The sequence below is a fragment of the Malurus melanocephalus genome, unplaced genomic scaffold, assembly GCF_030028575.1.
Source record: "Malurus melanocephalus ecotype Western Australia unplaced genomic scaffold, MMel_1.1 scaffold_36, whole genome shotgun sequence".
Taxonomy (NCBI): domain Eukaryota; kingdom Metazoa; phylum Chordata; class Aves; order Passeriformes; family Maluridae; genus Malurus; species Malurus melanocephalus.
Window position 1 is genome coordinate 1,654,917 of NW_026623268.1, and position 17,011 is coordinate 1,671,927.

The 17,011-nt window shown below is 39.2% G+C and overlaps 1 protein-coding gene across 1 annotated transcript in view; it reads left to right on the forward strand.

Annotated features, from left to right (window-relative positions):
• CMSS1 (cms1 ribosomal small subunit homolog) overlaps positions 1–17,011 on the forward strand; it is a 217,956-nt gene that overhangs the window by 190,575 nt on the left and 10,370 nt on the right. Inside the window, exons 2-4 of the mRNA XM_057364167.1 lie at positions 7,656–7,756; positions 12,242–12,313; positions 15,232–15,361. Coding sequence (XP_057220150.1) covers positions 7,656–7,756; positions 12,242–12,313; positions 15,232–15,361 — 303 coding nt within the window. The remainder of the gene's footprint in view (positions 1–7,655; positions 7,757–12,241; positions 12,314–15,231; positions 15,362–17,011) is intronic.

The following is a 17,011-nucleotide window of genomic DNA, read 5'->3' on the forward strand; positions in this document are numbered from 1 at the left end:
CCAAAACCCCATGCTACTTAAAACAGTCTCCCACTTCTCCATCTCTCTAGAAAGATGCTTTTAAATTTAATTTGGAATTACAAGGAGATTATTGAAAGTTTCAGCTTAAAGGATAGTTTTGTAGAGAACAAAATAAAAAGAGTAGACTGAAATAATTTGTGGGTGTTGTCTCAGCCTTCACTAATGATACCATTGGTGAAGGGTACAAACAACAGAACTCATTTGTACCTTGTGCTGGAATGTTCTTGTATCTTTAGGCTCTGGTTGCTCTTTTTTGTCAAGCCCATAATGAAGAAATTAAATTGGATGGCAAACAGTAAAAGGACCTGTCATGTTCTTATCATGTCAAATATTTGTGTTTGTCCTTGGYTTACCATGGGTTTTAAAACTCCAGTGACTAAAGAATGCCGAGCTCTCCCTGCTCCCTGGTTTTTCATGCTGTTTTTCACTGTCCAAGGCAGCAGTAGGATGTCAAATTCAACTTCTACCTAGCAGGTGAAAAAGTTACTTTTGTTAGAAGGGGGTGGCCTACTCCTTTTTGTTTCTGATCAGTTGACTTTTCTACCATCTTTCTGTCTTATAGGCAAAATATAAAAATGAAAAAGTCAAATTATTAATATGGGGAGATTGTAGCTGTACTACAAGCTGGGCCTTACCTTGTTCATATCAAGTTTATTCTTCTTTGCTTGCATGTGTAGAACAGAGGATTTCCTCTGGTCTTATTCTCTGATATGCTCTTTATTTTGTATTTTAATTCATTCCCAGTCAGCAAGTCATGTCAAAAAATAGTTTGGAAGTACCTATTTTGAATATTAAAGGAAAATAATTTGAAAAAAGGGAGATGTAGTTGTTAGAAATCTATTGTGGGAGATCCTTTGGATTACAGATAGCTAAGTCTGTGAGYAAAACTTTTTTATTATATCAGAGAATAGTGAAAATTAACTTGATATATTCCATTAAGACCTGTTCTTTTTTGCTTGAATGGACAGTGATTTTAATTTAAATTGTCCATCGGGGTAAGGAAGAGGAACCTAAAATGAGTGTCTGGTCACAGGATTTATCGGGCAAAACCAGTTGTTTATGCTAAATGCTCCTTTTGAACTGCCCCAGGAAGGGGTTTGTATTTTTAGAAAAATGTTTTCTTTATTTTGTGGTACAAGCTTGTGCCAGTACCTAGTAACTATTGCATCAAAGTTGTCCTTTGATTTTTTACAGGACAGTGTCTGTTACCACTGGGTCACACATTGTCCACCCTTCAGGTGTGCCTCACAAGCACTTCATTTGATTAATGGACCCATTTTGCAAAGCTAAACTACAAAAATTGCATACAAWTTTTCCATTAAGCTGTAATATTATGTCTTTTGATACAATTAAATACTGTTTTTTAATTTCTCGTGTGTTCTTGTATTGATTTCTAAGACTAAACCTTGTCTTACTCTACTGTTTTAAATTATTTCAGTAATCCTTATGCAAGGAGATAAGGAGATATTTTGTTATTGTTTTGGTTTTTTTTTCCTGTAATCTGTCATCTAGATTTTTCAGTCATGCCATTCACTACACTTGATCCATGCCTGTGATGGGAAGAATTAGTAATTTTTCTGGAGTCACTCTTATTTAGCCAGAGTAACTTGAGAAAAGGTGCTGACATTGTTGTAGCTGGTTTTGATGCAATGGTTCTGTGGTGATCTTCCCCAAGGACAGATTACTTTTGTGTCTAACATTTTTGTCTAATTTACTAGAAATTTCTAAAGTATTGCCATTGTAAATAACCAACAACTGCTCTGAAGAACCATATTAATAATAAAATTTGCATTCTTAGCCATTTCATGGTCTGGAAGTCCCCAAAAGAGCTTCACAGATACTGCTTGGCCAGTTGGCTTTACACCACTGGGTTCCAGGGTAGCTGAGCTATTTTTAGGTTTCTCAACAGGAAAAAAATCAAAGCTGTTCACTGCCTGCAGAGAGGGAACTTARAGAGGATTGATCTGGTGGACATGAAAGAGATCCTCCTTTTGGGGTTAGTTGTGCTGGTGACACACAGCTGAGTAATTTGGGATTTGTCCAGGAGGTGGTTTTGGCTGCTGTGAACTGTGGATTCTRTACCTCCTTCTCCCACTGCTCTGCAGAACCTTTTCCTTTGCTCAGGGAAGTGTGTTAATCCATTTTTCTTCATTAACCAGCCCACCAGCCAGGCCTGTTGCATTTCAAAGAGTTCATCTGTTTTTTGGATACTGGTGGGCAGCGTGGCAGGACCCACCTGAGCCCTGTGCTTTCTGCAGCCTTGAGCAGTGATGCCATAGGGGTGTGTTAAAATAGTGTCATTGCCACTTTTAGCCCAGCTACTGTCATCAGCACAACTCTGCTGGCAACAGGATGAACAGGGACCTGGGAGCCAATTTTGCTCAGAGCTGTTTCATTTGACAGAATTTTAATTGACCTTGCACTGTGTGTACCTGATGGGGCATGCAGGAGAGATGCAGTGGGAAAAATTCTAAGCAGTGCATTGACTTTGAGATTACTTAATCTGATTCACTGAACATTGAGGCCAATTTTTAACAGCAAAACTGAGAATAATAAGGAAGTCTCAGAATTTTTTTTTCTCTGACCTTATCTCTGCCCCTCTTTTCCCTTCTTCCTAAAGAAAAATGGCAATTAAGAAAAGTCTCYGGGTGTGCCCCACACACTTGGCATTTTAACTGGCATCAAATATTTTTCAATGCACTGAATTTAGAGGTGGGAGCCCTGAGAARTATCTTCCCCCAGATTAATGTACACAGATCAGTTCAATTTAATCAACAAATAAATAGAAATATCACTTGCAAAGCAGCCTGAAATTAATCCATCATAGCACACCCAAAMTGAGTGAACTATGCCCACCTACAGWGTAATGACAAGCACRTAATTTCCTGTAACATATCTGAAACTAAAATGAAAGCATAACAAGTATAAAACCTGTTTCCACAGTGTTCTGAGCTTTTTGTTAATAATTAGAAAATAGAGGCTTTMTTTTAAATCTGGTTTCAGATATGAGACAATTTTAGAAGAGGCAGAGAAGGAAGGAAATCAGGAAAGGGAAAAGAGGTGGGGCATAATAAATTTTGTTCAACCTTTGTTTTAATGTAATTCTAGTTTAGTACTGATACATACCCCTGGTGAGATCATACAGRAAAAAGCAGAGATTTCTGATCCAGAGTGTTTCTGATTGCAGGCAGATACATCAAATAAAAGTTGAGGGATTCTCCTTTGTGGATGTGTAAAACAGGTTCCCTCTAAATTTTTTCACAGAGATTAATTTAGTGGTAAAGAATTGTCCTCTACTGGCCTTTGTCACTGGGAGACTTTTGGACACCAGATAGGTGCCTGATCTAAGTTAGATTCCAGATCAAAAAAACCAGACAAACAAGCAAATAAAACATTAAAAACAAGCAAATAAAACAAAACATTAAAAAAAAAAACAAAAAAAACCCCCCACCTAATGGAAATTATGCTTTCATTTATCTGTGGGTATATATGCAAAATAACGTATTTCTGTTCTAAGCTTTCTTTTTAATTACATGTTGGTTGTTCCTACATTATGAAGAGTTCTAAGAATCTTGCCTTCCTTTCTCTCTCAAAAAGTTCATTTTGTTTTTTTCATGTTCTTTTCTTGTGACAAGCTTGCTATGGCTGCCATAATTTTTGTGAGCTGCCTTTATTTCGGTCATAGGCTGGCTTGAACCACAACTTGCATTTCCCAAAGACTTTGAAGATTATTTTTAGTTGTAACTTTCTTTTTTATTTTGGGACATTTGGAGGTGTCCTGCCTAGAAGCGTTTCACTTTTTCAATCTTTCTTGCTTCTTCCAGGAATTAATTATTTATGTTGTGGTCACTGTAACTTCTATGTTAATAATTTCAGAGTGGAAAAGTGGCATGTATCAGTCAGAAGTCTCAGTAATGGTGAATCAACCTAAGATATGCAAATCTGTATGTACTAGCTGTTTTGTATGAATAAAATTGCATTCACATCAAAGCACAAACGTCATTACATCCTCAGTCATTAAGGTCTTGTTTGCCTTTAGAAATACTGCCGTAAATAATGAAAAAAATACGTATTCTTTGTCAATATATTTGTTAATAAAGGTGATTATTAACAGGAACCTGTTAAATTATCTAAATACCTCTATACTTTTTTTGTGTGAATGTGTATAARCAAGCAGATATGTATGTATTAATGTGTGTTTATATGTATATAATTAGTGCACATATTGATGTATTTAGACAGACATGCATTTGTTAATATTAAATTTGGAAGAAGCTAGAAGCCAGTTCACTGGATGATTTTAAGAAGTGATTGATATAAATGAGAGAGTCTTCGTGTGTGTGTGTGTGTGTGTGTGTGTGTTAAGCAGAAATGGCTTTTTCCATTTTTGCATGGTTCAAAATAAGATCACATATAAATACATTATAACCAGGAAGCCTGTGCCATGCTGGTGATGTAATACCAAAGCAAAACACATGGAATCATGCTGKTGGAATTGAGTTGTGACATCCCCATTTGTTTTTCTATATTGAGAGCATTTTGTGGCTGTTCTGATGCCTTTGATGACCTTGTGGTTGTGTAAATGCTGTAAGTCTCAGGGAAGCAGGCGCAGAGAATTGCTGTGCTCAACAGCATCACCCTCCAAGCAGTGTGTCCTGTCAGCGCCTGCCTGCCCACCCCTTGCACCTCAGGCCAGATGAAAGTCGACTTTGTATTCATCAGTGAGGGTCTACATTTGCACCAGCTTGTTACTAAGGAAGGATTTGTGAATTCTTCTGTTCTGGCAGAGAGGAGTCTCTTGGGAAGCTCAAGACCTCAAAGCAGAGCAAACGGTGCTGGTCTGTTGCAGACATGTTTGTGATCTCTGARCTTCTGCATTTATTTGCATCAAGTTATGATTTATTTTGTGAATAATCTCGCTGACATCAAGGTAACTCCTTGCAGAGAAAGGTACATATTTTAATGTGAGCGTGGTTGACAGAGTCTGGCCTGTGGTACTTTGATGTCCTCAACAAAATGCTGCTGTCACCACAGGAGATGACGTGGTGTCACAAACAATTACAGCTTGAGACGTGCTGCTGTCCTGACTGGGACATGGGTGATTGTTTCTGGAATAGACAGAAAGTTCTCCAGTTGTATGAAATAAAGATGCTGAGGTGCTGCAGGAAGATGCTCAAACTGAACTGTTTTCACTGATGTTTGTTGAGTCTGAGTCTGCRCCCTCTTCTCTCCCTTCTTGCTGARAGCAGAGGACATTTCCCCATGATGTGCTGTCCAAAGCTCAAGTGAGCAGTGAACAGGTGGCACATTGTCAGGCTATTTCAGATCATGGAAACCAYTTGTCCAGTTTTAGATTGCTATTGTTAGCAGTGTGTCTTTTAGTTGTGAGAGAGAAGAGGTTATTTAAAACKTAGACGACTCCTGTTTGCCTTTCAGAGCATGCCAAGTAGGATTTCAGAAGGAATGCTTGCAGATCACAGGCAGCTCCACCTCAATCTATTTGATGCAATTCTCATTTATTTTCAAAGTGAAACRTTGGAAAGAGCTCAAGAGCTCACACAGCAATTCAGTTCAGTGAGACATGCACAAATTCATTTTGGAGTGGGTGTTTGGGGCTCAAGTGCAGTGAGCAAGAGGGATGAAGAGGCAATTCTGATTTCTTTGATGTACTTCATTTATAGATCATTCCACAGCCTGCTTCAATGCAGTGTGTCCAAGACCCCAGGGGTGTGGAGCTGGTCACTCTTTCAGTATCTCTGCAGTCAGGGCAAATGAGACAGAAGTCAGTGATGTGGCCTTAAATGCAGAAGCTGCCCTCCAAAATGCAGCACAATAAATTTGCCAGGGGAAGGGTGATACACAGGGAAACAAGCTCATGGTAATGGTAACACTGAATTACCAAGACACCTTTTAAAAWTTCAGGGATATGCTGAATAATAGGATTTTTCAGCCTCAAATGAAGCGTTATATCCAAAGTGGCTGGAGGAGATAAGTGCTCAGTGACTCKGGAGATGCACATGTTCCTCACTTGCTTTAGAGCTGCAAAGTGAGGGCTTTTCTTGGTGGATTCCTATTTTAAGATTTCAGAATATGTCTTCATCCTATTTTGAGATGCAAACAAGTGCTGTCATTTCTTCCACGGCGTTTATTTTGGTTTTAATTAAGTTCATTAACATGTTTATCTGCCCTCTTCACTTAGGAGTCTCTTTGTTGTAGTAAACAGAAAACAAATTCTCTTCTCAGTTGCTGCTCTTTCGAAAGCTCTTGTGGTTTGCCAAGAATCTAATCTATATCAAGTAAGATTTCATGGCAAATGCCATCCAGCCTGCTAAAACATTCACTGATTTTCTTCACTGTCTTTCAACTTCCTAAACTTTCTTGACCCCCTAACAGCTGTCAGAACCCAACTTTAGGGTGCTGTTACACAGCTTTTCAAGGTGGGAAAAAGGAGGGAAGATTAGGAGATGGTATCTTTTCAGGAATAAATATGTACCCATTTTGTTACCCATTCTGTCACATTAAGATTTTCAGAGCCACTGSCTAATTGCCGTATAATATAAAATGTTACAGTTAAATGTTATTAATCTGTGGATTAATAGAGATACCCCCCCCCATGCCTTTGCTTACCTTTCACTTAATTTCTTTTGCATATCTTTCACATGTCCTTTTACTTACCTTTTTTCAATAGGTACCTATCTCAACACAGATTTTGTAAATACCAKCTATAGCTGCTTTTCTCCCTCTCATGTTCTCTGGCCATCAGTTTATTCACAGACTGCATAGATATAGTTATATCATCTGTACTTGGGGTGGTGCTCAAGAAATCCTCTTTTCAAACTAAATAACTTAATCTTGAAGCTGTAAATTTATAATTTTGGAATACAGGAGATTACAGTAATGACKGAATACCTCTTGGGCAGAAATATTCCAGTTACAGAAGTTGAATTAATTCAGTTTGRTGGATGATAATGCTTCTGGCAATGATCAGGGAAGGAACTCAGTCCCCAGCAGAAATGTACTGTGTTTGAATACATCTAAAGCACTATTATAAGACAATTAAAGGGAGCTTTTGCTGTGGATTTATTTTTTCTCTAAAGTCTATCTGTAGATAACAGAGGTGAAGAAGAGAACGAGTAGAGATATCTGAATTGAAATAATTGTCTTTCAAARCATWAKCCTATTTTAGTCTTGTGRATGTTCAGCTCAAACTTTAGGAGYAGTGCCTTTGTCYAATAATTACTGAATTAAGACACACRATTAAAATGTACTTGCAGGAAATGTGTGCATATATTTTTGTACAACAGAACATTATACCTATCTTGTAAYTTTTCCTCTTTAATGTGTATCAGTAAGGCATTTGGGAGCTTGGGATGGGGGTTTTGTGCATTTTTATATGTGTTTGCTTGGCTTTTTTTCCTTCATCTGCAAGACCTGTTTTAGTAGGAGGAGATGACTTTATTTTGAAAGAAGTATCAGCAAACTTAGCCAGAAGGATATATTTGTTACAGCTGTATTTATTGCCAATCATGAGATTGTGACTTTTCAGCTGGAGATTTTATCCCTACTTTTGAATGCAAAGATGGATRTATGGATTTGAAAAGCAGTAACAAGAACTCTTCTTTTTTTCTGATTAGATCCTTCAGATGATGAAGCTATTGTAAAACCAAGTGATAAAGGGACAGCAACACGTCAAGATTCAGATTCCAAACCTGCTGTGCAAAAGAAAAGAAAGCAGGTTTGTAAATCAAGCAATTGTTTAGAACACAAAGATGATAATGCATAGGGAAACACAATCTCCTTTTGTTCAGTAAAGAGACAGTTTYCTGATGTGTTCATGTAACAGTCTTTTTTTAAATTATGTTGTCTTATTTGATCAGATTCAAGTATATTTCAGTAATAATTTCAGTCTTGTTTTGTGAGGATTGAGATTTCCAGGCCTGTCCTACAAGGTGAGTATCCAGTGGTACAAGCCTGGATGTGCTGCTGAATATCWTCCCCTGTAATTTTCCCTTTCCCTGCACACACAAAGTCTGGAAAGCTGTATTTGTATGTTGTACAGATTCTCTACCCAAGCATGTTCCCAGTGCAAAGTCCAAGTGAAAAGAAATTTAGGTCTCCATGGATTGGTTTTTTCTTACCCTTGCACTGCTAAAAGCTTTGTTTAATGCCAGTAGGAACTGTGTTGTTCAGCATTACATGGAGTGTGCCAAGGACAGGAGGCATCACCCCTGTTTGAGGAAAAAAAGTCATCTAGAGGTCAGCTGATTTGAAGAAGTTTTTTRTTTGAAGGTAAATTTGTTCTGCCTTCCTCATACCACCCAGGAGAATCGACTGAGTGGCTGTCAGAGTGCTWAAATTACATTGGAAGCTATCTCTCTGTGAGGTGATGGATATTAATTTTGACCCCTAAGTCAATAGTRAATTCACTCTGTAATGCCTAGGCAATTGCCCAAGTGAAAGCCATTTGCAGGGATGTTCTTTTTTTGTAACAGAGAGGTGTAAACAACATGGCAGCAATTACTATACTTTCGGGTGTCTTTCCAAAGAGACCAAAGGTGAAGTGATCCAAATATCTGAATTACATCAGCGTTTTCATTAGGAAGGTGAACCAAGCAGTACAGGAGAAAGCTGTATTGCTTTTGTACATGCTCTACCAGGAAGTCAGATGCTGAGGAGTGAGAACTCATGTGGAGCCACTTTTTATCACCATTTTCACTTRAACATTTAAAAGTAGGTTAAGACACTTTGGAAGGGTTGCTTGACCCTTTTTATGAGAACATTTAAAAAGATAACCAACACGAGTTACTTGCCAAGGTGGTCTGGGATTGCTCAACTGTAGCAGAACACCTGCCACTGGTCTTTCTGTCAAAGAAAGAATATCAGCCTGCATGTTGGAATCAGGTAATTCTGATGTTTAGATGTGAAACTGCCAGAGGGAAATGCCTTAGGGGAGCTCAAACTCAAGGATGGGTTATTACACATCTTTTAGACAGACAAAAGCAGAGGTATTTATGAAAAGCTGGTGGTTTTGTAATTCTGGTGCAAATAACCTATTTTACTCATGCCTGCCTTATTCAGAGGCTGGAAGCTGATGTGCAGTGGGCTTGGCAATTTAAAGCCAGTCACGAGACAACCAAAGTTATGAGCATCTCTGTTCCTGTCTGCAGGCTGTCCKCAGCCTTACAGCAAAATGAGTAATCTGTCTCCAGTCTGAATGACGCTGTGATGTGTTTACTTTGTCCCAAACTCCAAAAGTCAGAGTATGTGGCTGACCTGGAATGTAAATTTTCACACACATGTGGGACTGTTTTCACTCCACATTTGAATTTCCCGTAACTTTGGCAACGTGTAAAGAAAAAAATCATGTTAGAAATCTAATACAGGAAATATTTTATGTTCTGTGTATGATTAACAAACAAGGAATTTATGACATTTGAGTCCATAAATCAGTGGTCTCAGCACAAATTTCCTGTTTTCTGCGTTTTAAGAATTTCCATGTAAAAATAGCATAAAAACACAGAGCACAAGGGAGCCGTGTCAAGAAACKGTTGTCTGCTTTATGTCTTGCATAAGAAAAACATGCAAATAACCTTTTCTTAAGAGTGGCATGTTAAAGAGCTATTGCATGAGTAGGTAGGCAACTAATGCTTGGGTAAGGGTCAGAAGTTCAGGCTAGATTAGATRCTGAAATATTTTAGACTGCAGATCATCAAAGACATGTAAGTTTACAGCCCTTCACCACCATGAGGTTCCTCTTTTTTTATGTCATTATTTTTAATGTCTGAATAAAGTGGATTTACTAGTGCTGGGCTAATAATATACTATGCCTAAATATATATAGGCAGTGTAAAGGAGGTAATTTTGAGTTTTAACATGCTTCTCAAAGGAAGTGCAGCTTTGACTACAAGGCTGCTGTGGATTTGTGTTGCCTGCTGTGTGTTTCTGTGGCTGTTGAAAGAAAGGGTTACATGCTGCCTTCAAAAAAGWAGTCATGGCATTTGGTGGTACTTTCAAATATTTGAATGAAGGGTTAGTAGTGAGAAGTTTCTTCTTTTAGACACATATTTTCAGCTCTGTGGCACATTTCATTCTTTGGTCATGCAGTTGGGAGTGTTTGCAGAGTTATGTAAAGCAGTTCACAATGTAAGAAGGGAGAAATGGGCCCAAAGTGAATGAGTGACATTTTTCAATATGCTGGAAGGGTGGTAGCACYACTGGGATAGAGCCATCATTTTCCACTGGAGGACAGAGATTCAGGTTGGCCCTTTCATGACTTTTTGATTGCTTGTAGGTATCCCTTGACTGAAGCAAYCCAAAGGCTTGTTCTCTGCATTAAATATTATGTTGAACTTAAAATTTATGATTAAAACACCTGGCAAATGKCCTTTAGGTATCTGTGGACAGCTGRGATATGTAAGAGTAGAGCAGAGRGTAGCTCTGTTTCAGTCTCAATGTCTGGGAATGCTAATGGTAGGGATWGGAATGAAGAAATGTATGGTGGTCTTTTAAAAACACTTGAATCAGAGGCAGGACAGAGTTTTTTTTTTAAAGAGAAACAAACCAGAAATAAAACAAAACAAAAAAACTATATTAACTCTGGAACAATTTTGTTAATTGAAGTGAGTTTCCACTTGCAGTCATTCCCTTCATTTCTRGTAAAGATAATCTCAGTTTATACCTGAGAAAATCACAGGGACAGATCTCAGATACTGCTGCCTTTGCAAGGGCAGTGACTGTGGCTGCATCACAGCACAGAAAGCAAGAGCTCATTTAGTTGTGTTGGACATGGTGGTTACCTGTTTTTATAGCTAATTTAGGGGAGTGGGGAGATAAAAGAAAGTGTAGGCATTATATGAATAATATCAATTAAATAATATCAGATAATATCATTCAAGCATAATATCAATTAAACTTCAAAAAATGCTTCTGATAAGGCTGTGAGAGTGGGCTTGGAAAGGCAGGAATGTGCTGGGCTGCATTTTTGAGTACCAGTTGCCATGAAGGGTCCCCTCTTGAGATGGGGCACTGCAAGGAGGCTCAGAGAGTTCTGAGTACTCTGAATTTCTGTCAGCTTTCCTTTGACCCTCTTGGACTGACTGAAACTGCCTTCCCAGGGCAACAAAGGAACAGCTTCTCTGTCTTTCAGCTGGGCTTCCTTTCCTGCTGMTACTTTTCTTTCAGGCTTTCCACAGGGAGCAATGCTGGATTTGCTGTTCCTGAGCTTTTTAATGCTCCATGTGATGAGTCTTCTCCACATTTTCTCACAAAAGCAGAGTTTTCCAGCCAAATGCATCATAGTAGCATGAAGCTTTTTCCTGCAGCTCARCCTATTTTCCCATTACTCTTCATCAGGTCACTTATTAAGCTCCAAATCCTGTTTGTGTAGATAAATTTGTACTTCCATTAAGTTGAAGGCCCTAAGAAAGCAAAAAAAAAAAAAARAATTGCTATGCTCTAAASAAGGARAGTCTGGGCCCTCCTCTGTTTTGTACAATTTTAGGTGGCCAAGGGCAAATCCTTCCCCTGGATTATGTGAACAGGGACTCTGGTACAAATGGACCAATGCAGCCTGTTCACTCAGGCACAAAAGAGGGTTAATGATAGCAGAACATATTGGATTATTCTAAAATGCACCATGTATTTTTCTTCTCTGTATTTGACCCTGCTTGCTATGAGGAGACAAAGCAAGAAGGGGGTAGGACAAATTCAAAATCTGTTTTCCTAAATTTTACAAGTGTGGAAGGAAATCCAGAGCTTTATTGTTTCCAATTAATCTTGCCCAAGTTCCATGCTATTTTTTACCATCTGGATGCTCACCTTAAACCCAGTTATTTTAGACCACTACTGGCAAAGTTTAGAAAAACTATTTCACACACAATAACAGAGATTAAAAATATAAATTTAGTGGCAGGTTTTGTTCATGTTTTCCTCCTGATGTTTTTTTTCTAAAGTATCAAACCCTGTTGTTCACCATTATGACTGCACTCTGAATGTTTCAATTTTCTGTTCTTTTATTCCTCCTTGGTTGCATCAACAGTCTAAATTCCAAAATTACTTTATATACATATAACTGTAAGAATTTGATTCCTTCTACAGGTTGACAAATTCAGTTTTATTTGGTTTTTTTTTTCCTAATCCAGCATTATAGTTTCTGTATCTCCTCTTGCCTCACTTTGGTAACAATTTTTTTCTTCTTTCTTTTTTTTTATGTGTTTTGCAGCCTACAGAGTGTTTTCTGAGTCAGTCTGAAGAAAAGCAGGAGAGCACTGTTAAGGCAAAGAGGAGGAAGAAGGTATGAATATCCTGGACTGTGTTTGGGGACTGGGCAGTGGTTATATGCTACAACAAGATGCAGAATGGGGACAACCCTGTGATGATGGGAAGTAATATGGCCATAATGGTGCTACCTCTTATAGAGAAGAATAGAAATTCCTAATGTTTAAACCTCACTCAAGATACCCATTCCCAACCTGACCTGTGTCTGTATTGCATTCAAGGATTTTATGTGTCCACACCCCATGTGCAAGCATTGCACACCAGGAAAGGGTGAGTGCACCAAAGAAARGTGGAACTTCAGTTGCTGCAGACCCATTCCAGCAGTTTGGTCAGGCTCCAGCTATTCTTATGTCTTTTGAGCCAAGGACTGTCCTTGTTCACTCCTCTCCTCATAGCATAAGTCTATAAATAAATACTCTCTATTATCCCTCTGGCCGTGCTCCATCCTCACCCACAACAACAAACACACTCTGCAATCTAGATGGAGATTATATGGCACCAGGCAAGTTAATTGTCTTTCAGGACAGACTGTAAATAGTTGGCTCCCTCACAAGGCTGAGGGGTGGCCTTTTTATGTTATGTTAGCCCTCTTAATCATCTAGGGAATGGGAAGAGTGGGATTTTGCTGTAGATRCAGCTCTGGCAGAGTAAGCACAGCACTGTCTGCTGGAGCCGGAGCAAAGGCATCCATGGCAGGGGCTGCTGAACCAACCCAGCCAGAAGACCCCGTGCTCAGGCAAACAGCAGCTGCTTAGTTACACCTTTGCTTTCAGTGGGCCACTAAGCTGACATACAGTCTGTCAAAAAATCCCACTAGGAAACATTTATTAGGTTGATCTGTGGCTTCCAAACAAAGTGCTGTCTCCAAATATAAGGAAAAGGGGGGAAGACCCTTTTGCTTTTAAGCATCTGGAATGAATTGGAAGGAAAAAAGTAAAACTTCCTGCAGGAGAAACATTTCCCCACAGCTCTCCATGAAGGAAGAGAGTTAGCTCAGATGCCCTTGCACTTGGTCTTAAAGAATTTCTCGTTATATCAAGCTTCTCCCCTCCAGAGGGCCATCATTTTCCTGAAGGAACCAAGTGGCCCAATGAATGATGTAATGGTCTTGTGGAACAGCATCTTACACTGAATTACTGAGTAAAATGAGCCTGATGATTCTGTCCTACTGTCTGCTAAATCAGAGGTTCCCAAATGTGGGTCACTTCAGAGGCAGCTTGTGGTGCAGGGGCCCCACAAAAGCATTGGTGGTTATTAGGAAGGGCAATGGAGAGGTTTGGTTGTGGGTCTCGCACAGAGCCTGGCAGTGCTGCCCATGGCCTCTGCTCGTGCTTTGGGAAAACACTTGTTCCATTGCAGAAAAATACAACAGGGGTAAGTGAAGAGGAATTCAATTGCCTTCAGCTGGGAAGGAGGGAATTCTGCAGGATGAAGCACTGCAGAAACCTGCAGAACAGCCAGACGTCTTCTGGAAAGTCATGCAGGAGCTGTAGAGGGCTTTGTTTCAGGCCAAAGACTGAGAGGAAGGCATAAACACTTCATTCTCATGTGTCCCACTGTCAAAGGTTCAGCTGGGGTCTTGTGAACCCAAATGTGGTTTCTGGCAGGGATGAAACAGGCAGTGCAAAGTGGCAATGGCTGGGAGAGGCAGTGGCTGCTTTGCCTTTTCTGTTCTGCAGCCCCAGATGGCTCTGCCCGTTCAGCATTCTGCCCYTTATGCTGCTTTACAGGAGTATTGGGGGTGTGTTGGGTAAGAGGGAGAGACAGAGTGCTGGGGAATGGAARAGAGGAGGGATTCGGGGAAAGAATGGATTGAAGGTCTGTCCCTGACATTAAAATTCCTGCCATAACTCTCTTCAAAATTTCCCTTGATCTTTGCTGTCCTGGACCTTAACCTGCCAAACTGATAATACCATCATCTATCCAAAAATGCTTCCAGACCCACCTCATTTCTGTGAAATCCCACTTTGCCTCAAAAATACAAACCCTGATGCTCTACCCTTCTCCTTTTCGCTTCCAGACTTATGCTGCCATGTGTCCCCTTGATGACATGTTCAGTTTAGCTTACATAGCTGGCCTTTCAAAAACCAAACACATCTCAGCAAGATCAAGAGGTGTCACATTCTTGACATTCTCTCCAGACTGCCTCTGTCCTTGCAAATCTATTTTCTTAAATGCTGGCAAATCATTCAGATAATGAGAACCTTGGGCTATTCTACCCACATGTGCCATTTCATTATGGGAAAAAATACAGCCACCCTTTCACTTCAGTGAGAATTCAGCCCTGTCTCTTGGTAACATTTCTAAGGTGTAAACACAATTATTATGAACTCATGTTCAGTTTCTAAAAATTAGTAGTTTGTTTTAAAAAATATAAAGTGTGGGAGAACAAAGCAGCTGTGAACTCTTGCTGCTTGACCTGTGATTGTTTTAATTTATTTTCATTGCCTTGGCATAGTATTCTGGAATACAGCTAATCATCTTCCCTATCAAATATAGTTACCCTGTTTTAATCAAAATATAACCAAGCCATATGTTATCACTTGRTTCCTGTTGTCATGCCTTAAGAACAATAAATTAAACAAATTATGAAAAAAACCTAAGGTTTCAAGCTAATACTAAACTGTAGCAATAGAAAAACTCAAAAACCAGCTTTCAGTTATGTTTTTGTTGCAGCAACATTTCAGKTGAGTGCAAGATTTTTCATGTTGAGACTCACAGGCCATCTTGTCAAAGTATCTCAACTTGCATCTGAACTGCATTCCCACTAAAGGCAAGGGGAATCTTGTCCCACTCTAAGGTGTTTTTCCAATTAAGTTGTAATTAAACTAATATACTGTATAAAGATAGGAGGAGGATTTTATAGTGCTGTTAGCTAGCCAAAGAACTGCATAGAAATATCATATTTTAACCTGTTTTACTTGKTTTTTTTAGAAGAAAATTTCTGATGTTCTGCAAAAATCTGCTCCAAAGCCTGCTGTCCCTGCAGATCTACAAAATCTGCTTACTCAGCATTTTGGTGAAAACCGTTCCKTGATTGAACTAGAGGAATTAAAGCTGTCAGGTAACTTATCCTGTATTTAATGTATAAATAACGTTTTTTTTCTTAATACTTTTGACTTATTTTTCTGCAGAAGGAAGAAGATTCTTGGGACAGGTCTTGAGTTGCACTTCTTAATGAAAATGTTTTCTTATATTCTTTTTTACTGTATATTATCTTGCTGTTTAAGTTGAAATGTTAGTTTCTTTGGAATAAATGTGAGATTTCTCGGAGTTATGGAAATGAAACATTGTTTAAATGTCTCTTTTTGTTGTAAAGTATTAATTTCTGGAGCTTACTTTTCTGATAGAAATTATGTGACTCCGAATAGTAGCTTTCCAAGATGCCATGAGAGATGTGTTTTGTTCCTGGGATTATCTGAGTCAATCCAGATGTGTAATTAGGGGCTGACAGAAATGAACAAAGAAATAATGAGGCATCATTCTCACATGGGTATGAGATRTTGAGTGCAATGATTTTTCAGGGAGTGGCATGAACTGAGATGGTAATTGTGGTCCATGTATGAAGTGCCCGAATTTTAATTTAGGATCCTCTTTGTTCCCTGTGTCCTGCCTCCAGTGAAAAGCCAGATGGAAAAGGCAAAAAGCAGGACAGGCTAGGGTTAGCTTCTGTCAATTGGAGGTTGCACTGGAGGTGATGGCAGCATTGAACTTTGTTGCCTCCTCCTGTGCAGAGGGACACTGTCCCTTTTTTGTTGGTCATGCTCATGAAGAATAGCAGCCTGGTCACCAACCTGCACTCACCTTTGGGACTTCTTGAACTGTCAGTGACCTGTGCCCAGTGCAGAAGCCTTCTAGTCCAGCAGTGCTTTTTCTTTTTTAATGCATAAGCCTGTCTCTCTAGGTAAATATGCTTTTCCTTAACCCCCATGATTACAGGTTGACCCTTCTTTATTTCTGTGGGGGCAGGTTCAGCTTTGTTACTGAACCAAGAAAACCTGGAGAAGTCCSACACAGATTGTTTTGAAAAGCTTAYGTTAAGTATTTTTTGGCATATAAGATTTTTAGCAAATAATAAATTGCTTTGGTTTCTTTCTTACTAAAAGAGCCCTTAAGGCTACTGAAGTGACCCATTTCCTTATGTGTTGGATGGAGATATTTTTTCCTTAGTTTTTGCTGGGAGTTGAAGGCTTAGAGTGCCAAGGAGTTTATGAACTTGTACAGTTGTCAAGTTGTTCACGTCAAAGTGCTGAGTAAATAACAAGCAACTACTTTGGAGCTSTGTGTTCCTGTTCACTGACAAAGTGCACAAGGTCAGGGTTGGTGAGAACGTCAGCATGGTCTCTTGCTGCAGTCTGGAGCTGTGAGTTTCTTTCCCCTTTTCTGAAACTTCTATTTGGAACTGTTGTAAACACTGCAGTGTTGCTGGACTGTGGGTGAGGAGTCAGTGGCTGAAGCTGTGTCCATCAGAAGCCACCTCTTGAGTTGTCAGTCACTGATGAGGCCATGTGTTCAGGAGATCAGCCCCTGCCCTTCCCCACCAGCATTGAATGCATCTTTTGAACATCATTCTTAAAGTAAATCAGCTGCTGATCCTTCCATTGTACATATTCATTTMTTTTGAAGTTCAAGTGCCAGTAAATGTCAATCTTTGGATTTAATAGGAATCAGTGCAAAATAAAAGTTTTTAGCAACACAACACCCACTAAATGAA